Source organism: Sesamum indicum, linkage group LG6 (genome assembly GCF_026168435.1).
Source record: "Sesamum indicum cultivar Baizhima isolate 11 linkage group LG6, ASM2616843v1, whole genome shotgun sequence".
Taxonomy (NCBI): domain Eukaryota; kingdom Viridiplantae; phylum Streptophyta; class Magnoliopsida; order Lamiales; family Pedaliaceae; genus Sesamum; species Sesamum indicum.
This window is the reverse complement of record NC_142662.1, coordinates 1,944,858-1,969,674: the sequence shown is the minus strand read 5'-3', so window position 1 is coordinate 1,969,674 and position 24,817 is coordinate 1,944,858. Positions and strand designations below refer to the sequence as shown.

At 33.2% G+C, this 24,817-nt stretch overlaps 2 protein-coding genes and 1 pseudogene across 3 annotated transcripts; 1 reads left to right on the top strand and 2 right to left on the bottom strand.

The window, feature by feature from the left end:
* Nucleotides 1-556: 556 nt before the first annotated feature.
* On the bottom strand, nt 557-9,351 carry LOC105165315 (protein transport protein SEC24 A). Its single transcript, XM_011084286.3, has 14 exons — nt 9,107-9,351; nt 7,118-8,242; nt 6,876-7,014; nt 6,585-6,775; nt 5,821-5,928; nt 5,531-5,734; nt 5,102-5,333; nt 4,096-4,245; nt 3,765-3,921; nt 3,286-3,413; nt 2,815-3,137; nt 2,545-2,733; nt 1,503-1,743; nt 557-1,140 (listed from the first exon to the last, which is right to left on the bottom strand). The coding sequence occupies exons 2-13, from the start codon at nt 8,207-8,209 to the stop codon at nt 1,510-1,512; spliced, it is 3,147 nt and encodes a 1,048-aa protein (XP_011082588.1). The 5' UTR covers nt 8,210-8,242; nt 9,107-9,351; the 3' UTR covers nt 557-1,140; nt 1,503-1,509.
* Nucleotides 9,352-13,323: 3,972 nt separating this feature from the next.
* LOC105165316 (uncharacterized) lies at nt 13,324-14,911 on the bottom strand. 2 transcript variants are annotated; one of them, XM_011084289.3, is made up of 4 exons: nt 14,748-14,907; nt 14,467-14,624; nt 14,306-14,383; nt 13,324-13,669 (listed from the first exon to the last, which is right to left on the bottom strand). In XM_011084289.3, exons 1-4 carry the CDS (start codon nt 14,821-14,823, stop codon nt 13,529-13,531), a joined length of 453 nt encoding a protein of 150 aa, XP_011082591.1. In that variant the 5' UTR covers nt 14,824-14,907; the 3' UTR covers nt 13,324-13,528. The 2 variants fall into 2 exon arrangements, with proteins under 2 accessions (XP_011082591.1, XP_020550600.1); XM_020694941.2 differs by having other exon boundaries at nt 14,467-14,911.
* A 5,229-nt stretch (nt 14,912-20,140) lies between these two features.
* Nucleotides 20,141-20,590, top strand: LOC148787631 (ammonium transporter 2 member 5 pseudogene; annotated as a pseudogene).
* Nucleotides 20,591-24,817: the final 4,227 nt, after the last annotated feature.

Here is a 24,817-nt window from a genome sequence, read left to right as displayed (position 1 = left end):
CATATCATTTTTAAACGATGGGATTCTCTGTTACATCACACGATATTTTTTGAATTAACGAGCAACGAGTGAGTTCAACGAACGCTTTCATTCTTTCAGCAAGTATAATCATTTTCAACAATTTTCATTTTCTGTGTATTATACCGTATAGTGATTCAGACAACCAGGAGAAAAATCAAAATTGGATTAGTTTTCTTACCTGGTGTGGAAGAATCAGAATAAGGGAGAATCTTTGTCACACATGAGAGTGGAAATGTACAGATACTGGTGTTGGAATTGTCGGTGACAATTTCTTAGGCTGTCTGGACATGTTTGGTGCTTTTGAGATCCCTTCTGATCCTTCAAAACTAACCCATTTTTCTTTGTATTCTTGTCTGTAAATATGTGACGGATTCTATAGGTAGCCAAAGTGTACGAGTTCGTTGCTGAGTTAAGATTTTTGGTCCACCTCCAACCATTTCATTCGAGTAATCTGGTAATTAACTTAATACCAAACCAGCTAAAAAGTAACAACAGTTTGGCTTTTTCTTCATTTCTATATGTAGTAACATGAATATTGAAATAAATTTATCTTTCAATAGTGTAATCAGTAATTCTATAGCGTAAAAAAGAAAAAAGAAATCAAAATGTCGGAAACACTCAGGGTTCGATAAATTGAGTCAAAAATTTCCGACCAGTCTAGACCTACGTACACAACCCTAAAATTCATCTAAGTTTCAAGTCTCCAGAAAAGAAATCGAGTTCAAAATACATTAACTAATAAGTATCAATTGCCATCTATAACCCGAAAACCAAAAAGAAACTCATCATATATTAAAATTTCTCCAATCCTTATTTGAAGTTGATCTGCATATCCCCAAATTACAGGCATAAATGAGTAAAGCGGGTTGATCAGGAAGTACCTCCTTGAGTCCCCTTCCACTTGCGATCCAGGAGCGACCAAAATGCATTAATAGCATAAGAATACTGTATTACCGGGCGATCTCAATTAGAAGACACTCGAAGAATCAATGCTCGTCATTAGACCTATGTCTTTGCCTCCAAGAAAGTGTTATGTATGTTGTAGTCTTGGCAATCTGGGTTTGACTGGCAGCATGCATTTGATCCAAAGTATTCTTGCAATGATCAGGAGTTCTTTGCCTGCAAGTAGGATGGAGTCATCAGGGTAATAGAACGGCAAAACCAAGAACGCTTCCCAAAAAAATGCACTTGTCTGATCAATTTGACTAGACCCGACTTCAAAATCAATTTGAAAATTCATCCAAAGAGTATTGTATGGTAGCAGTAAAATGGAAGGGAAAAAATGTTAAGACTGTCAATCATTCGATCAACCAGCTTATAGAAAAATCAGTGGCGGCAATCTATCTTGCATTCACCAAGGACAGAGAGACAAGAGGGGGAGAGAGAGAAGATATTCCTTCTCCAGTCCTCCATCAGATGAAAGTGGAGCAGAAAGCTTTCAGGTGTAGAGAACATGACAGTACTCAGACCAACAAGATCACCTGTATATTATGTATTTTGCTGAATTTGCCGGTGTAGTTGCAAAATCCAGTCAGCATAGCTATTGGCTCCACCATTCTGGTCGTCCACTAGATTTCCAAGTAGGAAGAAGCCTTCTCTTGGTTGGTCAGCTTGCCTCACAAGATGACAGAGTTGATAATATGACGGGTCACTCTCCCTAAACTTATCAAGTATCTTCATTAGTTTTCTTGACATTTCATTGTCTCGCGGAGAAAGACTAACCTGGATTCAGCAAGGGCAGATAAATCAATTACAGAACATGCCAAAGAAAGAACGGTTGCAGCAGATAGTAGATACCTCAAGGAATAAATATATATATATATATATATATACATATATATGGAATTATGGATACATAGATGGAAACCAGTTCATGGATTAAAATTTGCCATAAAAACCATGCAGCTGATGAATGTTTAACATGTTTCCTGATTAGATTTGAGAGCACCATCACATGTTCTACCATGAAAGATAATCAAAGGAACCAAGCCCTTGATTCAAGTTCAGGATCATAATGTGAATTCAATTCCAGATAACATGTTCTGTTAAATTTTCATTTGCAATAGGTTTATAAGCATTTGTGCTTCTTCTACCTCAACACAAAACCTGGTTTATCCATAAATTTCAGCAAGGCCAAAAACTGAAACCAAAGATCACGACCAGCAAGTCTCTATAAAAAAGCTTGGTTTATATTTAGATGGGCTCTTGTGTAAACCAAAACTACAGAGAGTATACTGCTCTCCCAGAATTGAGAAAAAATCACAATGCTTCCAGTATTCCATTCAACGCATGCTGAAAATAACATACAGATTTGAACGAAATGATTTGTGCCACACCAAGTATAATATTAGAACAAGTTCCCAGGGAAATTTTGCGTCTTCCAAATGTATGCATGTTTATACACCTACATTGAACACTTTGAGCCATTTAGACGACACTATTAATTAACAGATAACAGAGTTGCAATCAGACTGAAAGGTAAATGCAAGAGAAATATAAAAATGGTAAGTGAAAGAAGCCCACCTTTGAGTAGTCTCCAGTAAAATCTTCGCCTACCAAATTTCTAACTACATCAGGTGAAATGGATCTGCCAAACCATATAATAAACCGGAAACCATCATCAAAGATATAAAGACCTCTGGTATCTAAGCAATCTGCAGTAAGTGGTAGCCTCTTTCTGATGATGTTAGATTCATCGGTTTGAGGAGATAGCTGCGAATTGACAACAAATTTGCTTCAGAACCAAATCACAAGCATCATCAAAGAAGAAATGTGAAGTTGCAAGACACTTACGTTTACAACAGAGTAATCCACGCGAACCAGGTTAGGATAGAGAAGTTTCAGCAGCTTTTTGACAGGTAAAGCCATCATGGTATAGCCAGCCGCACAGCGTTCATCAATCTGGGCATCAGCATATCCACCACGGAGGGGTAGTGATTTACATAGTGCCAATCCATACAAGGGTAAGAATTTCAGTGATTCAGGGTAAATCATCTTTCCGCTCAAGCGATGCTGAACAGCATAAAGATTTCTGTATTCTCTGAGGGTTTTGACAATCCTAAGTTGAACAGCATTTCGAGTATCTTCCAACTTGTGGGACAAAGATTTTTCAATTGCTGCAGATCAATTGGGTTCAAATTATATCCACATTAGTCTACTGAAAAATCAGTAAAATACCCAGAACTGCTATCTTCCAATTCTTTTTTTGCCCAAGTGAGAGAGGAGTGGTTACTGACAGGGAGAGAGAGAGTGCAACTTCTTTACCTAGCCTGGAAAGCAAAGAGATAATTGCCCCAGTGTCTGCCAGGCGATACATTTCTCCTAGATCTGCAACAACCGGAGCCGCTGCAGTGTGCACCCTGATTCGTCTTTCTCCAGAAGATGATGTATATCTTAAGAATGGTTAAGGGACTTCTTTTTCCTATCCTCTTCAATTTTAAGTTCATTAGGGCTCAAAAGTGAGTAAAAGGTATAACACAGCAGTAGAACGACCGGCCAAATTTTCCAGATGACCTAAAGGGTATAAAAGCTGGGGTGGAACCTTAACAAATTACAAGAAACCCTCAACTAGATAAAGGGTGAAACAGCCATAAATCATTTTCAATCCCCCACCCCCCACCCCAAAAGAAAAGAGAAGATGCGCTGATGCCATCACCATGAATCAACAGTGCTTCCAAAAGACTCACATTGGTTTACATGCATAAATACACAAGATCAAGTCTAACTAAAAAAGACAAGGATACAACAAGGCAACTTGGAAATACACCGTCTGCATAGTTAACAGCGTCTCTTCAAGAGACAACTGTGCTGCATAAGCTTTATCACAGTCAACAGCAGGAAGTGCTAGTAGGTCCGTGGATCTTAGCATAAAGTTACCATGATAATTTGTGAACCGCACTCCTACAGGCCAAAAAAACAGATAAGGTTTCATTATCGTAGATTTATCCAGAGATATTTGTCCACAGAGAATTAACAAATATCTTACTATCATGTGCTTTTGTGTTAAAATGAAATAGCATCTTCTACATAAATCATGAATTCTCATCCTTCACAACCTGCAGTCTAAGAACTTACCTTTGGAACATCGTATTCGCATGACTGCTTCCCAAGCAGTCTCTCTAGTAAGATCTCTGGTTAACTCATGTCTCAACTTATCTTTATGAATACTTGCCTGAAAACTTGGATAATAATATACTTGACCACCAGTATATTTTGCAAGTGTTCCTACAAAGATTTACAAGTATCATAATCATCGCATAGCAAGTGAAGACCACGCCCAGTCATGTATAATATTGTGTTTCACCAACTCAAAAATATGGAGACCTTCACCACAAGAGTCAAAACTGCATACATGTCAACCAATCTGTTATCGTTTCGAAGCTCCTTTCCTATTTATCTTAGGATAAACAATAAGTCAGGAGACCTGTATTAAAGAAATCCACGTAAGACAACTTTCACTGTTTTCACAGCAACCTTTTCTGCGTTAGTGGCAAATCAAGAGAAAGATAAATATTCACATTTTATGAATAGCAATTTGACTTTGGGCTTTACTATGTTTTTGTTCAATCCTCATTGCCTTAGGGGCATCAAGACTCACGAGAACAAAAAGTTTGCTTTTTAAGGCATCAATGCTGCTATTGCGTGTGGTTTCAGTTTCTGCTCTACACTTATTTTCTTGAATTCCATAGAAATTTTCTTATGCCCACTTCCACATCATATCCTTTCACACAATCCATTTTACATTACAATTTAAATAATTTGCATTTGTAGTTTTCCTTTTGCCTCTAGTTCCTTTTCCCTCTAGAATCTGTAGGTCTTAACGTGCTTAGTGACTCGTCCATTGAACAGAAAAAAAGATAGAAAGACATCTTAAGGACTACAAATTGTATCAGATTACAACCCCAGAAATGGAATAGTTAATCAACTATTTTCCACAACAGACAAGTATATATAGAGATCTAAATATTATGGGAGACTGTGATTATCAAATCAATTAACCAAGAAATAGTTCATATTGTTCACACTTTCAGTTCTGATTGCTCCCTAATCAAACAAAAATCCGAAGAAACTAGAATATTACCTAAGGATGCTATATCTGTGTACTTGTCACTGAAAGCATATATATTCACAGCTATCTGATACTTGGTTAAGTCAGCAGCCATCTGTTTATAGAATGGATCTTCTGGTGCTCGTGATGCAGGTTCCTTATCAGTCCCATAAACTCGAATATCATCTCCACGCAGCCTCAAGCGGCCAACACCAAGCGATGGCAGGGTATTCTGGAATATCAACAGTTTCCCGCCAAGTTGCCTCTGAAATTATAGAAACAAAAGCAAATAAGTGACAAGCTAAATGAAAAACAGCTTTGCTGTGGTACAAGCAACCAACTGGAGCCGAAAGGTATCTGGACATCATAGCCATGTAGGACCAAGATAATAAAGAAAAAATCATAACAAGAAAGTGAAAGAGTTTTTAATCACACTAGTGCAAATCGATGAACCAAACACACCATGACCGTAAATGCAGCTTTAAGAGCTGAGCCAAGTGCCGATTCCACATTCGTGTTGTCTTGAAACATTGAGGGCAAACTATCAAGGAATGCATCCACCACATTTCTAGATTCTGACAGGTTGACCAAAAGATCATCTGGCAATGGAATGAATACATCATCCAAATCTGACACGACCATCATCTGAGGCTGCATCAGAGATGACTGAGGCAATAGAAAGAAATCTATTTATGAACTTGAAGTTAAGCAGATTATAAATACTTAAAATAATGCCTCCATCTCGTACTTGCCTTCATATTATAGAAATGTATTGTGCTATCATACGTTATGAAACCAATCTGTGTCCGAGGATAACCAGGCAAGCTGTCCAAACAAGACTTGATAGTTTGTGCCATAACCTGAAAAATATCATGTGGTTTAGCATTTGGACAGGAAATAAAAAAAGATAGAAGCTGATAAGTAACTTGGCGATAGTTTCTAGAATTCCCATCTAGTTTTTGGAGAGAAATGGGAACTGGAAACACAGATTTGATATTTTCCTGCAGTACCATACTAGGAATAAAGATGAAATATAAACTCCACAAGTGTGTATGTACATATTTTCTCAAGTACCTTCCCACCAAGCTATTTTAGAAGGAATTCAATAACTTAATAAAAGTCCTCCGATTGTTGTAAACACAAAAAGTAGGATTTACAAATAAACAGACCTTAATATTTAAAAACAAACTCTCATCATAAACAATAAATAACTGCTTCTGGTTACTAACATATTACCATGTCATTAAATATTAGATATTTTAAGAAAATCAAAATAGAAGTACTTTTTTACACTCGCTATATGATGGCCATATGATTATGCTTACTTAAGAGTAACAAACCCTATAATACATAACATGTTATGCATATTAACAGGTAACTTTTGTAACAGTCAAAGTACTATTGTCTGCTACAAACAGTGAGTTTTGAGTGAACAGTGTTTTAGTCCATGCATCAGAACAATAAACACTTTAATCACCTTGCCAAATGCATAGTTACTTATGAAAATATATATTACCTCAATCATGCCGCTTTTAACAGCAGATATTGATACGTCGATGAGAAAAAAGTATAGTGGTGGCATTGGAGGGCGGACCATGTATTCAGCTGGAGCAATGAATTCAATAGTACCTTGCGTGAGCTCAGGACGTTGATCCAAATCAACTCTTCTTCCACTGGCATCCACATGTGCAAAATAGTCACCCGGCACTGGACATGAGAAGTTTAAGATATAAATTAGCCCATGAATCTTTGCAGAAACCCGAACAAATTGGTCTAAGGATTTTGTCTATCGGCGAAAAGAAATTACCATCATTGAGTATTGAACATATATTGCATTTCCACTTTCTTCCATTGTCTGTAAAGGAGACAAATGGATTCACATAAGTGCGACACCTTTTACAACGAATGATGCCTGTGGTGACAAAATTAACTATCGGAACTTCCTCCTGAACGAAAAAGAAGTGCCATTTAGGGGTGACTTGAGTTGCAGTCTTACTGAAAAATCTACATAGCTAGTAAACATAGCATTTAAATGCAATGGAGACTAACCCCAGCCGGAGGTTCTGCCAGAGGACAAACAATAGCCCCAAGAGGCAAATGCCACCTCGATGCCAAGGACATAGAACTTGGTATCCCACTCGTTGTCAGTCTTAAAGATCTAGAACTACAGTTCATAGGGTACATCTCTGCCAAAGACTTTGGTTCCACATCACCATCCAACGGCCTTGGTAAGGCTGCATTATCAATACCTGCATTAAATGATCCTGGTACAGATCCAAGAGACAGTGAACTAAAATCTTCTGCCAAGCCTGGTGAAGTTGCAGTAGGTGGCGCAACGACATGATGCTGCATTTGGTTTCCTGAATAGAGGCTTGGTGGATTCACACTTCTTTGTTGAGCAAGAAAAGGAGTTGGAGGTGCCCCTGGAGCGTAGCCTCGTTGTTGCAAGGTAAAGGAGGCAGGCTGCATCGGTTGAGCTTGAGCCACAGTGTTCGGTTGTGCATTAACATACCCTGGAATGGTTGCCTGAGAAATACCCGGGGTAGTGACATAAGATGGCCTGACTGGCGGCGAAGAAGGTTGGACATTTGGCCTGGAGGATGAGAGCAGTTGATGAGCAGGTGGAGGAATATTTCCATTGACTTGTCCAGTTTTCATGCTTGGAGGAGGAGATCCCATGGGTATTGAAGGTGGTTGCGGCTGTGAAAGAAGAGAGATGGGAGGAGATGCGACAGTGCCTGCAGCAGGTCTGGTTGTCGGAGATAACACCGGCTGACCTGTGCGCTGGGGCACTGCATGGCCTACTGAGGGCAATGATGGGGTTGGGAATCGCTGGAACCCTGCAGCTGGTGGGCCATGTGATGATGATGATGATGATGATGGAGGTGGCCCAACCAGTTCATTAGACCTACCTGATGGGGGAGGTCTGAAGGCAGGTACCTCTGAGCCAACCACAGGCCCAGAAGAAAAGGGAGGTGCTCGAAACTGAGAGGAAGCAGGAGGTACAGGACGAAAGGACGATGACTCTGATCCAGCCACAGGACCAGATGATAAAAAAGGAGGTGTACTTTGCATAGCAGCAAAGGGTGTAGCAGCTGGTCTTACCGGATAACTTGGAGGATTTGGATTTTCAGTCCCCATGAAGAATTTCACTTGCGATTTGTGCTTGATCTCCTAGCAAAGTTTAAGCTTCTGTAAGCCAACAAACACATTCACAAAACAGCAGACAGAAAGCATGACACAAATCCCAATATCTTGCTCAAAGTATGAAGAAATAAGCTCAACGTGCCAAGAAAAGTTTGAATGACCATACAACTCAAGTGTAAAAAAAAATTGAACACAATATATACAGGATGAACATAGATGCCTTGATATTCTCATTTTTCTGGTTTACAACTGCAATCAGAAAACAGAGTGAAACCACTTATTTTATGTATCAGCCTGCAGAATATCACTTTCACACCAATGGTAATTACAATAGCTGTATCTTAGAAGGGGCAGAGCACCGTAAATTTGTCTGTTCCAAACACGAAGTACACAATGTACATTCCTGTTAAATGATTTCAATTAACATCTAAACAAACTATGTCCAGACAGTTCTATTAAAGCTCCACTTTTTTCTTCCCTCCATAAACCTATACTTCCCCAAGAAGCAACGTCATAAATCAAAATCAGTACACAGACAAAAAAGTGAACTTCCACGACTAGAATCCTGCAATAACAACATTTAAAAAAAAATCAAGAACTACTAAAATATAAAATTTTGATTTTGAGTGAACAAACTAACTCAAACACTAAAGTTGCGCCCAAAAGAAAAAAGAAGAAAGAAGAAAGAAAAGGGAAGTTAACAATCACAGAACATTGGATAGCACCAAATATACTCCTTATAAACAATCGAAATGGCATTGCCATCGTGAATTTGCATAGACCTAATCTCGACAAATTAACGAAAACCCGTAATTTTCCATCAAAAACAAGAATCAAGAATCTTGGAATCCACCAGCACATTCAATCACAAATCGAGAAAGTCCAAACTACCTGATCGGAGATCTCGCCGGACGGAGAACGGAATAGAAGAATCAAGAGCCGAAGATCGGCGGGGGATAGTGACGGAAACGAACGTTGAGCCGAATTACCTCTCCTCTCTAAATGACGGACAGTAAATAAATAAAACAACAGAAAGATCTTTGAAAAAAACAACAGACGTTGTCCGGTGTCCGGATCAAGAAGGATTCCATATTACCTTCTTCAACTGTGAATTGCGGCATAAATTTAAGAAGAGTAAATTAAGACAAACTTAGATATAATTACAAATATTATTTGTTAAAATTATTAATATTCCTAATCTTAACATACATTGAACAACCAGTTCATTTTGTTAGCAACGGTTAAGTTTTTATTTATTCTTTTTTTTTTAGAGATAATTACACTAATTTATTTTAAAATTTGGTATAATTTTACATAAATTTTAAATAAAATTACATAAATCCCCTTGTATTTTAAAAATTTCGCAACAAAATCCTTCTGATTTGAAAATAGACAAAACACTCCCCTTTATAAATTCAGCTCACTCTCCATTTTTTTTAACTGAGGTATAACGACATTAAATTTTTTCATCGTCTAACCGTTATACCCTTTCGTTGATTGGCTTATATTATATATAAATAATTCGAAATTATAAAAATAAATTATTATTAAATATATAATTTTTTGTTTAAAAAAAAAACCCTACTCCCACCCTCCACGCCATCCCCCGCCGCCTACCCCATGCTGCCATCCCGCTACTGCCGTCCCAACAAAAAGAAAGAGGGTTGTCGCCCAAACACCGTCGCCCCAAATCTAATAATATAAGACAGAAGAAAGAGGGCGGCCGCTGCATTTCTTTTTTTTTCTTTTCTTAACTATATAATATGGCAATCGTCCCTAGAGAACCCCGTAATTTCAGTTGATCGGCCACCTCATTGGCACCATAAATAACAGTAATAGCAACAGTCTCATGAAGTGCTTTATTAGTAACACGGCAGTGTACAAATTGTGGACCCAACTCAATCACATCAACATCAATAAAATTATCATCCCATGTAATCCAAATACGATTACCAATCGGCACATGATCCACAAACCATTTTCATTGGGGCAATAAAAAGGACCGAATGCGAGAAATATCATTCATGCGAACACGTGTTTCAAGAAGACCAAGAAATTGTAATATGAACTCAACAACGAGATCTGTCACTGCTAGTTGATGGTCCCTCTTGTTCAGACCACGCACATTCTACACTGTTTCGTTCAACATGGATCATTGCTCATGGGGCTGCATGACGAGGAGAACCATTTGTATCATCAAGTAAGTGTAAGATATCAAACGTATTATTGATAACTAGTGCCCTTACCCCTATCGTCACAACTCGAACCCGCATGCTCAGTAGGAGACTCACGAACCACCGTTTGCTCTTCCACCACTTGATTTGGTGAGGGCCTATCCACCACTCGGTCAGTAAGTGGTGGTCGAGATGGACCCGTCTTAGGTACATAAACGGATACCGGTGGCTTGACAGGTTTGGTCAGTTTGCTCAATGCACAATCCTTGGTAGAGTGGCCTAAAGTCATACAACTGGTGCATTTGCGGGGGAGCCATTCATACTCCACATCAATCTTATAGGGCGATTCCCATTCTTCCTCATCAGGCGTCATAATGAGTATATGCTTTGACAATTTCAAACTAATGTCCAAATTATAATTATTATAATTGTTTAAGATTTATATTCATGTACATCTCTAAATTTAAAAAATAAAATTTAGTATATTATTTTTATAATGTAACTTTTTATTTTTTTGGTATTTTTATATTTGATATAAATACATTTTTAAAAATTTTGAAATAAAAAAATAATGTACATAAATATGGATAAAAGAATATATTTTTATTTTTTGATATTTTTAAAAAATTTAAAATAAAAAATAATAATGTATAATTTTCATAATGCAATAAATTTAAAAATAATTTATTTTATTATTTTTTAGTTATATAATATTTAAATTAGTTAATAATGTATAATTTTATAATTCATTAATATCCACATTTGTTACTATATTTAAATTTTGTATTTTGATTTTAATTTAATTTTTTAATTTAAATTATTAAATATTAAAAATTTTATATAATGTTTTCATATTTTTAAATAAACATAATTAAAAGAAATTTTTTTAAATTTTTTAGAGAGATGAAAATAAAAAAAATATTCAAAACAAGTTTAAAATGCCCAAAAATCATTATATAGTAAGAATAGGGGCATTTTAGTCATAATGGCAACAAAAAATCAAGTGAAGACGTCAAAACAGTCTTCAAATTGCACCACTCGAGCATGCAATGCAACCTCCGTCAATTCCTAATTGCGTAACTCTATTTTTATTTTTATTTTTTTTGCAGAGATTAACAAAATATGAGGAGGTCTTTTGCCTATTTTCAAATCAGAGGGGTAAAAAGGAATTTAGCCTAGATTCTATGTGATTTGAAAAATTATATCTAATACCCTTGAAATATGTTTTTATCTAATAAATAAGTCCATCCGTTAGTAAAAGATTCACTGAATTTGCTGATATTAACAAAAATAAATAAAAAAATAAAACTTGATGTTTACCATTAATTGACTTATTACTGATATATTCTATGTCAAATATTTTTTTTTTTACTAAACTATCATTATAACTGTGAAAATATACGTCCTTACATGCATTAATATCTGAAGATGTATGGAATAATTTGGTCATAAAAAAAATTATTTGACCTGTAAGTCAATCGAATGTAAATATAAAATTTTATCTTGTTGTTTTGTTATTATTAGCAAATTCACTGAATTTTTACTAACCAATGAACTTATTTGTATAGACAAAAGCAAACTTCATGGGTACTAAATGTAATTTTTCAAATCTTAGGGAGTCTATGAGTAATTATATCAAACTTCATGAAATGGGAGTGTAATTATTCTTTTTTTATGATGAATTAATTTAAATGTCTTTATGGACCATGAATTATTTAGGGTTAATTATACTTAAATCTCCAATAAAAATACGAAATTATACTTTATTTTCTAAAAAAAATCACAATTACGCTTACACTCCTTTTGAATTTACCATTTACAACTAACCCCTTCTATTAGGATATTGGAAGAAAAATATTAATATTAGTAATAAAATACATAAATTTGTAATTTTATCCCCCATCCAACATTTCGTTGTAATGTGTTTTATGTTTATAAGGGAGTAAATATAATTATATAGAAATTAAAAGAGTATAATTTTAAACATTACTTCCAAATAATAGTCATTTGATATAAATATTATAGGGAGAATATTAAATGAGGGATAAAAATAAAAATTATATATATATATTGTTGTTGGAGTCAATATTTTCTATCTAAATCCTAACGGAAGGCGATCAGGTATAAATGGAGAATTTTTAGAGGGGTGTAAGTGTAGTTTTAATTTTTTTTAAAAAAATAGTATAATTTTATATTTTTAGAAGGGGTCTAAGTATAATTAATCATCTTATTTTTATGAACTAGAAAGTCAAGAAAAAAAATTCACATAATCATTGTTTTTTTATAAATTTTCAATATTTTTTTAGAAAAGAAAATATTACAAGTGCAAATTGGACATTTTCAGGCTTCTATCCAAAAGTTATATAATTTTATGGCTAAATTGCATATTTCCCCCATATTTTCCAAAAATGGTTGAAAACCCATGTCTTTTTTTTTAAAAAAAAAAAGCAAAAAACCTCCCATGTTTTGTAAAATCTTGTGAGAAACCCCTCCTCCGTTAAAAAAACTAATGGAAGGTTTATACCACGTCCGGTGAGTGTAATTATCCTAAAAATCATGATAAATTAATACTATTAATCATGGTTAAATAAAATCAAAGCAAAATCTTAAATTTTTACTACGACTAATCAATATTCGCCATGATTTTTAGCCATAACCAAAACTTTTGCATGGTTTTTTACTATTGCTAATGTTTTGGCTACACTTGCAAAAACAAAGGCCAAGGGCAGTCGCGAAGCCGTGGTTGATTTGTATTTTTCATTATTTTCTTCTTTTTGACTATAATAACTAATCGTAGCGGAAAATTATACTTTTTGTGGTGGATGTAAATTCTTAATCATTTTCAATGTAATAATGTACAAATTTAAATTCATCCTTCCTTAAATATTTGATAAACATCTATCATTAAAGAATAAATTTCGGAGACGAACTATATTCTAAATAGATCAAATCTAATGTGTATTTTTTGTATCCTATTATTGTTCAATTTACTCTACTGAGTACATATATTACATAGTTTTTGTCAATCCTCATTTCAAGTTTTTTCCTAAGGTTATTTTGACTAGCAACCCATCTAAATTTCTACAAGTCCTTGTAATAACAAACTCGTAATACATCGAGGAAAAAACAGCCGACAATATTAACAGGACGAAGCCATCATCATCCTCACGAATTCCTCGTAGCTCACTACCCCATCTCCATCTAAATCAGCTTCTCTGATCATTTGTTCAGCTTCTTCGTCACTCAATCTTTCTCCCAGATTCATCATCACATTTCTCAACTGCACGTTCATCCCAAAAAATTAAAACCAAGAAAGAAAACGGATTAAATACAATTTCCCGCCTGTATTAATAAAAAAGTAAAGGAAAAAAAGTGCTCGAAAAGAGATAAACTGTATTATTTTTAGTATCACAGAGAATAAATTGTACTTTATTTGTACTTTTTTTTTTAATTAACATAGGGGTTAAAATTGTTGCTAACCCGAAAAACAATACTTTAAATAAACTTGATTTGAAGAAGAAACACACACTATATTGATTAAGACAACATGTTTATGACATCTCGATATTATTAAATAAAAAACATTAATAATAGGAATAGTATTTTCCACCCGGCCCCTTTTTTCTATTTATACAAAGTATTCTTATCTTTTGCGTGATTACAAAAATATTCCTTGTAGCTAAAAAACAGGGATAGTTTATGTAATAATGTTGACATTTTTGGGATTGATGTGTAATTATTTAAAAAATAGAGATAACTTATGTAAATAATATCGACGTCTCTATTAAAGTATAAAAAAAATAAAAAAATATTTGTACAAATATATCATAAGTCAAAGGATGAAAACATAATTATCCTTAAATAATGTTGTAATAAAAAGTCAAAAAAGAGGTACATGTTGAGATAGGTTGTTCACCTCAATGGCCGATATGAACCCGTCTTGGTCCCGATCGAATACTTTGAAAGCTTCTTTCAGCTCCTCCGCCACATTTTCCTACACATCAAATCAATCCATTTAAACATGAAAATTCGAAAAATTTGAATGAAAAAATATTCATTCATTCATTTATTTATTACCTTCATCTTTCTTGCCATAATACTTAAAAACTCTTCAAAATCCACAGTACCATCTCCATCAGCATCAACCTCGTGCATCATTTCTCGAATTTCTTCCTTGGTCGGATGTTCGTTCAAAGACTGAATCACCGACGCCAATTCCTCCACCGTAATCACACCTTCATAAAATATATACAGAAACGGGCTGACTGACAAGACACATACTGAACTCTGTGTTTTATGAAAACGTAAAACGAAAATTTGGACAGCCCAGAAATGAAACCAAACAGTAGAGTCCTTACCGTCGGAGTCTTTATCAATGACGCAAAAGGCCTCCCGGAACTCAGCAATCTGCTCTTGTGTCAAAGCATCAGCCATTTGTTTTGGAGGTAGTAATGTTGTCAGTTTGTCCGAGTAAAGGGAGAGAGAAGTGTGTGGAATTTTAATGATGAAGTGTTTGGTTTGGGGGTTAAGACAAAGAATTATAAAAGGGGGAGTGGAAAGTCAAATGGGCCGAGGGAAGAAGAATATGTTCAACAGTCAAGACTGAAGCTTCTCAGGAATATTGGGTCCAAAATCAACGTTTGAATTGAATGGGAAATGACATTATTTTTATTATCTTTTTTCTTTTTTGCCCCTTTTTGTTAGATAAATGGTAAAATAGAGTGACCACATAGAAACTCGTGGCCACAAATTGTGTATGTTCTATGTGTGTCTATCAGAGTTTTTATAGCTGACTTAATGTCGTCAAAAATCAAAATCCAAACACGTGAAATCAATTCGCATGAACGTGTCGGGATGAAAAATGAATCAAATTATTAAAATCGATCGATAAGACTCGTTTAAACTCGATTTGTTTAACAAATCAAATATGAACAAAGTTTCTGTTCGATAAATTTTCGAATTCGATTCAATTAGTGCCAAAATAATAAAATAGAGTTAAAAATATCAAATTATTCGAGCTCGACTCTTATCTTATTCAATTAAAACTCATCAAGATGGATTGAATTAATAATAAAATGCAATTCAAATACAATTTTTAAAGTTGGATAATGATTCAAACCAGTAATAAGGTGATAGTCTCTATTCAAATTATTTACAATCTCAAGTAATTATATTTAACTCCACCAAATAATTAATAATGATTGAGATGACATTATCAAAATATAATTGGTATAAGGGGCGGGGGATATATCCTTTTCGAAAAGTCATATTGACAATGACTTGTGTAGTTGCGTTCCCAATAAAGTATTTAAGTATGATATGAATTATAGTGTTTTTCTGGGTCTTGCAATTAAGGGAAGTTGGAAAATGTTGAGTTGGTCAAAGTTAAGCATATATTTAATAAATTATAAAATAGTGATTAATTTAGAAAAAAAAATACTATAGGGATGTTCGAAATAATTATTTATTTTTATTATAAGAATAATTTGTGAAGAAAATATTGTAAGTTGAGTAGTAGTAGAAATGTAGAGTTTGTTTAAAAAAAGTTAAAGAATTAAAGAAAAAAGTTAAAGTTGAAATGTGTGAAAAAATAATATAATATATATAGTTTTGCCAATACGCAGCAGAAATTATGAAGAGTTATTTATAATTTTTTACTTAAATTAATTTAATTTAAACAGTTTTAAAGCATGCGTTGAAAAATAACAACACTTTTTTCCACTTATTTTATAGGGTTAATTACACTCATACATTTTCTAAAAATGCTAAATTACACTTTTTTTTCTAAAAAGTTTTGAAATTACACAAACACCCGTTTCGAAAATTTTCGATTTACACCTGACTCATTCTCGTTAAGGTTTGGATAAAAAGGCTGAAATAAACAAAAAAAAAATACATAATTTTTTTATTTTGCATTTCATTTAACATTCTCATGTATATTTTAGTACTTATAAAGGGATAAATGTAATATATATATATATATATATAGTATGGTTAACATATTACAGTTTTTTATTTCATAACTACAAACATAAAAATATTAAATGAGGGGTAAAATTAAAAATTTATGCAATTTTTAGGAATAATTACACTCTCCACCCCTGAATTTGGTGCATTACACGTAGGTCCTGAGGTTTGAGAAATTACATTTAGCACCCATGAAGTTTGTTTCGACTAGGAGTGGCAAATTAGTCGAGCCGAATCGCGAAGCTCGGTGTTCAGCTATACTCGAGCTCAATGTCTTTTGTTCATACTTTTTCTATTTATTTAATTTTTTATTCTATATTTTTATTTTTAAAATTTTTATATGTTTAATTGCATATTCAATACTTTATCAATTTTATGCTCAAAATTAATCATATATTATAATTATTAATAAATTCATACATTTTATTTTAGATAATAATATGGTACTTTTATTTATACATTTGATCTTTATACAAAAACATGCTTAATCAACAATTTAATAAATTCTAATATTTTTTAAAAATAATTATTTAATATGACACATATAAATTTTATGTTATATTTTAATATCTATCTGTAATCTCTTATGTTTTTTTAAATTGACAAGTCCTAACAATTAACTTCTGGATTTTTATATCTATGTATGAATTTTATATTTATATCAAGATACATAGTATGCATTACGCAATATATTTTATTACTTATAAATTTGTGTCAAAGTTTGGTGATTCTTATTATTATTTTTATTGTTGGTGTTGAACAATTTTAATTATTTTTATTGTTATTTTACTTTATATATAATGACATCAATCACTATTTTGTACTTTGGTTTAATAAATTTGTCTCTTAATTTTTTTTTTTTTGTAAATAATAAGATCAACAACTTTTAAAAAATAACTTATGTTTATTTTTTTTAATATTAATAACTATTCAAAATTATGTGCAAGTATTTCAATAATTTGATGTATATATATTTTCTATACTTTTATGTTTTCGTGATTTTATAAATTTGGTAAGACTTGTTTGTTTTTGTAAATGGTAGTTGATTACCAATAAATTAACTTAAATTGTTAAATAGATGTGTTTTTTAAATTTACGATAATTAAAGCAGTGTGCGCTCGAACTCGAGTTCAACCAGTTGAACAGAAGGCTTCCTGAGCTCGTGAGGTCAAGCTCGACTCATTTACATCTCTATTTTTGTCTAATAAATAAATTTTCATGTTGGTTAAAATTCACTGAATTCGCTGATATTTATAAAAAATATTGAATCTTTTTATACATGTAAGGAGATATATTTTCATCGTTACAAGGGTAGTTTAGTCTGAAAAATATTGTTTGACCTGTAATAAGTCAGTAATAAGTCAATCGTGGGTAAATATAAATTTTTTTTAGGTTTTTTCTATTAATATCAGTAAATTCGGTAAATTTTGACTAGTATGGATACTTATTGTTAGTTGGAAGCAAATTTTAAGGGTACTAAATGTAATTTTTAGACCATAAGGGATCTATGTGTAAATATACCAAACCTCAAGGGAGGGGATTATAATTATCCCCCTTTGTTTTTTACTAACATTAGCATTTTTCATTCGAATCCTAACAAAAAATAATCACGTGTAAACAGTGAATTTCGGAGGGATTGTAAGTGTAATTTCAAAGTTTCATTGAAAAGAAAAGTGTAATTTTATATTTTAGAAAGAGATAGTCATATTTTTAATAATAAATTAATAAAAACTTATTTTAATCGAGATAGCGATTTGATTATATAAGTAGGGTCAATAGTATTAGATCTACATTTTTGGAAAATTGTAGAGGATGCGGAGTATATATATATTAATGAGCACGCGTTCTGGAGAAATCAAATAAGGAATCAGAATTATTCCCCACCAATACAACCTTTTAATATCAAACCAAACAAGATTTGACTGTCTTTTTTTCTTTTCTCTCTCGAGCTTTTGTTTTCAAGGATTTTTTGTGTATGGTGCTTCTTTCCGTAACATGTTCCATATGCGATTAATACTTAATAGAGTAGTGGGACTTATATTTTACTCATGTATAGTAATTTTTTAGATTAGATTTTCTATTGTAATTTTTGTTGTATCATCTATTTTATTTTATGTATATATATAAGTTACTTATATAAAATTTTCTCTTAAATAAAATTGAAGACATAATTTTTATACACATAGTATTATATATATACAGAATAAAAGATGCCATTGGAGTTACAATAGGAAATCCAATTGGATAGTTTTCGACGTCTCCGAACTTAATTTATAGGGTTAATTATATTTACATCCATTTTAAAAATATAAAATTACACTTATATCCTTTTGAAAATTCTCTGTTTACACCTAATCCCCTTTCATTAGGGTTTAGGTGAAAAATGCTGACTTCAACAAAAAAACAATTACATGAATTTTTAATTTTAGTCCCCATTTAATATTCCTTATGTAATAATTTGTATTTATAACGGAAAAAACATAATGAATGTTAACATCATTCCATATATATAGTACATTTATCTTCTTACAAGTACAAAAATACATATGGTAATGTTAAATAAGGAGCAAAATCGAAAATTTATATTGCAATCAGAGGCATACTTCCTGGCAAGAGTAAGGGCTCCGTTTCATTCCCGCTCGTATTAAAAAACAAACACAGAAGACTGTCCTTTTCGAGCCTGCCAAAACAGTGACTTAGCTGCAGAGTTGCCGCCTTCTCTGTATCCACATAGCTGGAAACAAATATTATTTTGTCAAATACCATTTCTCGGATACTATTCAACATATTTAACTATGTCATGAAGTGTTATATGGATGGAACCAAGAAACCCCAAGAAGAACATCGGTTTCTCATCCAAATACATGTTAGAGCAACATCGGTTTCTCTAAAAAATCGCACTATAAATTTAAATACTACCAAGAGTCTAGCATATTTAAATACTGCCACAAAGGAGAAAAATATATTTTCTTGTGCGTATGTGTTTGCTTGACAAAGATATCGATGATATGAAAAAAGGGTTGTCAAACTTCGTCAAAGCAGTATGAGAAAATGAATTCAAGTTGTGGGAATAACTTGTATTTCTTATCCAAGAATTCCTAGTGAATATATTCAAAGCATTGTGCAAGAAATGAGAGCGCAATGGCATTAAAGATGATCCAAGATAGTAACTTTGATTCATACTAGCATATGATTAACAGGCACAAGGAATACCTGCATAGACCTAGAGTATGATTCTTTGGCATTTGTGATCCATCCTCTACTGAGCTTTATCCTTGTTTTCCCGATGTGGAACAAGTGCACTGAATGTGACGAATAATTCCGTCCATTCATTTGAGAGATAACCTACATGTACCGTACAAATTACTAGCATCACAAAAATACTATTTTCAAGATGGATATCCATGCATTATAGCTATTTTTATTTTCATTTCCTGTTTAACTCTAATGACGGCAGAAAAACTACTGTGGATGGGCTGGATAGGATTCAACGGCGGTGCGCCGTTTTCAGCTGTTTGAACTCCTTGTTGGCCATCCTGAACACGCATATATGCGCGGCCGTAAGCTTGATCACATGGCTCAATCTTGACATTATCTTCTTAAAGAAACCGACCGTGTCTGGAGTCACACAGGGCATCATCACGGGCTTAGTCTGTATCACCCCAGCGGCAAGAAATTTCACTTAAACTCATCAATCATAGAAATCAGCAATTGTACAATTCCACTTCACGTATACAACATCTGTATTTTTACAGGAGTGGTGCAAGGATGGGCGGCAATGATAATGGGCCTGCTTTCAGGGAGCATTCCATGGTACACAATGATGATCCTCCAAAAGAAACTGGCGATCCTGAAAAAGGTTGACGGCACACTAGGTGTTCTTCACACGCACACGGTGGCCGGAATCTTGGGCAGCATCCTCACCGTGCTGCTGGCAGAGCCAAAGCTAGCCCGCCTCTTCTACCTGGTGGACGATTGGCAGCACTACATCAGCTTCTTTTACGGCTTGAAGAGCGGCCATGCGAGGGATGGGGTGCGACAGCTAGGCGTTCAGCTACTCGGTGTCATGTTTGTGGTCTGTTGGAACATCTTGATCACAAGTTTGATTTGTTTCTTGATAAAACTGGTGGTGCCATTGAGGCTCCGCGATGTAATCATTGAGAAGGGCGATGAGTCTGTGCATGGAGAGGAGGCGTATGCACTGTATGGAGATGGGGAGAAGCGTGATAACTAGAAGCAAGTTAATTAATAATTATTGATTTGCTATAGGGATAATTGGTACAAGTTTAGAGTACAGATACTATCATGCTGCATGAGATTTAATTAAGATAGGGTCTTTATATTTTCAGGTTAGAATTAAAAAATAAAATTCGATTGAATTTTTTATTTCCAATCTTCTGCATCTTTTACTCCAATTAATATATATATACAAGTTACGTATATAAAAATAATATTATGTATTATATTTACTAAAATATTTTATACACAATAATGTGTTATATGTTAAATTGAATAAAAGCTACGACAAAATTTAGAATAGAAAATTCAAGTCAACATAAAATATTTGAATTTGTAATGTTATGTGATAGGTGAATTAATTATTTTAAACAATTGAGTTAGAAGTTTGGGCTTCGTCGCGATGGAGAGGTAACAATGTTGTTAAAGCGGCCTACAAAGCATTAATTGCTTTTCTAGTCTATCACATTTGGATGGAATGAAATTATCGTCGGTTTGAGAACGTGCATTGCGATGCACATACTCTTTCTGTTATTATTATAAATGATGTGCAACAACGAATTATTAGTGCTGATTTACCATTCTCTGTTAGCTCATGTGGTCTTTATCGCTTATGGTAGATTCCTTGGCCTGTTGAGGGTGAAGCTAGACAATGATTCATAATTGTACTGTACTGTGTTGTGTACTTCTTGTAGTTTAATAAAATTTATATTTACCGAAAAAAAACCCATAAATATAAGAGATCTAGCTTTCGCTTTTGGAGCTCCATATACGGATATATTGGAATATATTGATATCAATTAACGCACAGTTCAAAATTTGAATAAAAACTTTAATTCAAATCGAATTTAAATAAATTTAAATTGATTACATAATAAATATATTATATTTTAATATGATTTGTGTATAAATCAAAAGTATCCCCATAGATCCCATCAGATGTGTTTACTAACCTATGTTGGATTAATGAGCATTAGATACAATTGTGATTAATGTATGCATTAAATAGGAAATAATCTTTTAACGGGTTGTTTACTGTGCGGTTTAACATTAACGGACAATGTTGTAGGAAAATTCATGAATAGGGATGTGGATTAATGATGTCATTATCAATTTTTAACCCCTAATAAAACAAAAGATGATTGTCAAGTCATGAAGCATTGGCTGTGACTATTTATTTTACTGCTTCACTTAGTTTCTCCACTATAATGCTTTGAAGGAATTGTAATACCGAAATCAACTCGAAAGCAAACACCACCAAAATTTTGAGGGATTTTTGAATTCAAAGCTGAAGCAACACAGCTCGGACATTAATTATATGATAAATATAATATATTTATTTTATAATCAATATACAGATTAATAAATCGTGGTCAATATTTAAGTTTTTATATTCATTTATTATGACAATCTTTAAGGAAAAAAAATAAAATAATTTTTTCCTTTTTCTTCCAAGGTTACCAAATACCCAGATGGGCCACTACCAAGTATGGATTACGAATGGGCTACAGCCCATAAAATTACTAATATTATTTCTTTAGTCCAAAAAAAAAAATAGAAAGAAAAGGGTAAAATGTTGGGGAGCTGAATTGGAGGAGCATTGAAATATATATTGGAGCAATTAAAATATTATTACCGGTTTGAGGATTAACGTTAATTAACAGCATACGTAGCATCAGTGAGTAAACAATTGTGAACTCTGCTGCAAATGTGTGTGACAACAACATGGGTCTGTAAATGTAATGATCATATAATCTAATAATTAAACTGAGTTTAAGACCACAGAAACAAGAATTTAAAACCCATTTTGTCCCGACAGATGGGCTGAATTAAACAAACTCCACCTAACCCCAAAACTTGTACGTTTTGCCGTAAGACTCACCCACTGCAGCATTAACCAAACACTTCATCAGTTTTATCGAAATCTGACACCTTTTTATTGCAACTTGCCGTTATATTACTATTACTATTATTATTAGTATTTTCTCTTCTTTTCTTTCCTCAAAATTCACATTTATTTGATATATTCACAAGTATATATATATATATATATATATATACACGACCCGAAAAAATTGCAAACAACCCCCTGTGATATCACAGATTGCTCATTTATGAAAAAAAAATAGTGATTTATTGCCTTATATTTTTTAAAATAGAACAATTACGGGGAGATAAATTGCTTCATTTTAAAAAGCATAGGAGGTAAATTGTTATATTTTTTTCATAATGGGGTAATGTGCTTATTTTCAATATTACATGAGGATAAATTGTTATTCACCCTGTTAAGAAATGAACAAGAAGAAATGATAAACATCATATCTGGAAAATGGCATTGTATTTCTGCATTAAGCCAAAAAAAATGTACAGTTGCTGGGCTTAAATAAAAGATGATGAACAGAATCCCTAACTGACTGAACTAACTAACAGAATTGTACACGTCATCAACAGGTGATTTTACATGTGAAGATATAATACAAAATTGTAAAACAAAATTATGTAGCGACCTCCTATGTTTCGCGATCTTTTTAGTTAGGCGAGCATCTAAGAGGCTGATCTTCGATCTGCTCAATCAGATCGCTTCATATGACCTCAGCCAGCATCCCATTTATGATCAGCCTTAGCATTTCTAACAGCAACCTCCTCAGTCAGGTCGCTGCATGCGACCCCAACATTTCCGACCTCAACCCGAACCCCATCTATTTTTCGATCTGCCTTAGTATTCCCAACACATCCTATATGACTCAGTTGTTCTCGAATAAGCTACCAAATACGATTATGACAAACACATTCAATATATTCTAATTAAAAAACTGATTCCACACATTAATAATGAAATTAATGAATACGTTAAAACAACATAAATCAAGAAACAAACTATTATTACAAAAACAAAACAACGATTGTATTCGTAAAACTCAAACTCAGGAATTATGAATCTTATAAATCAAAGTATGAAAGAAGGTGTAGGTGTTGAGTGAATGAAGGGGGATGCATGAATGAATGAATGAGAATTCTGCCGCTGCTTTTGGCAGCATAAATTACGACTCCCAAGCATAGTGGAAGCAGTAGTGCTGTATAATGTATATGCATAGATACAGTGAACCACACTCCCCACTTCAAAAGTCGCATTTTCATGTGGCATATATATCCTATTCCTATTCTTACCTTGTTAAGCGTACTGACAGTAGCCATTAGTACTATTGCTCAAACCTAAGAGGACCGTTAAACCACCGCCTCACTTGTACTATATCATCACACCTTTCCCACCCCATCTCTATCTACTACTACACATTCTCCCAACACTAATCATAGTGTTCAAATTAATTTTTTTAATACTTTGTTGTGGTTTGCAAAAAAAGAAAAAAATAAAAAATAAAACTGAATGGGTATGTGTTGAATATAATGTGTATATTTGGGTTTATTTTTAGAAATAATTTAAAATAAATATTGTATGTTTAATTTTGTGTTTCGGAAGACAAAAATTACTGTTTATTATTAAATTATGTTTCTTATATATATATATATATGTGTGTGTGTGTCTGTGCGTGTATATAATTTTTGTATGTTTAATGTTGTGTTTGGTAGATAAAAACTACTATTTATTATCAAATCATATCTCTTATATATATTTATAATATGTGTGTGTAAATATATGTATGTATTTATATCAAAGAGAGAAAAACACCAAAGTATGATATTTCTAGATGAGGATAAATATTAATATATATTTTGGCCTATCTCAAACACAAGTTGAAAATGAAAGCAAAGAAAACGAATGCCAAAACATATTTTCCCCTCCCTTAATTCCTCACTACTTTCACATAAATATGGGTTTGCTTGGACTCCCCACAACAATTTCTCTAACATCAATCTAGTTTCTGTTTTTCTTCCCCTATTTAGGAAGAAATAATTTTTTATTTAAAAATATGAGATATAATATATTGGTAGATAAATGAAGTCACAATATACTATGATTTAAGATATGAAATTGTAATAGAATAAAAAGGTAAAATATTACTTTTGCTCTCATTAGATAGGGTCCTTTTCATTTGCAGTCTCACGCTTTATGTGTTCAACACCTTTAGTCCAAAAATCCTTTTTTTTTTAACAGAAATAGTCCTGTTCCTTTTAACAACTAACGAAAACGGCACGTGACTGTCAGCTGGCAGCTAGAGAAAAAAATAGATGCAAAATATCACTTTTGGTCCCACTAGATAGGGCC

Bases quoted from the DNA above. Each gene is read 5' to 3' on its own strand.
- LOC105165315 (XM_011084286.3), bottom strand. From the start codon at position 8,209: ATGGGGACTGAAAATCCAAATCCTCCAAGTTATCCGGTAAGACCAGCT. The intron at 5,735-5,820 runs GCAAGTACGAGA...CTATTGCCTCAG, and splicing joins TACATTTCTATAATATGAAG to TCATCTCTGATGCAGCCTCA. The intron at 3,138-3,285 runs GTAAAGAAGTTG...ATTGATCTGCAG, and splicing joins CTCTTTGCTTTCCAGGCTAG to CAATTGAAAAATCTTTGTCC.
- LOC105165316 (XM_020694941.2), bottom strand. From the start codon at position 14,823: ATGGCTGATGCTTTGACACAAGAGCAGATTGCTGAGTTCCGGGAGGCC. The intron at 14,384-14,466 runs GTAATAAATAAA...TTTGATGTGTAG, and splicing joins TTATGGCAAGAAAGATGAAG to GAAAATGTGGCGGAGGAGCT. The intron at 13,670-14,305 runs GTGAACAACCTA...ATGAACGTGCAG, and splicing joins GGTTCATATCGGCCATTGAG to TTGAGAAATGTGATGATGAA.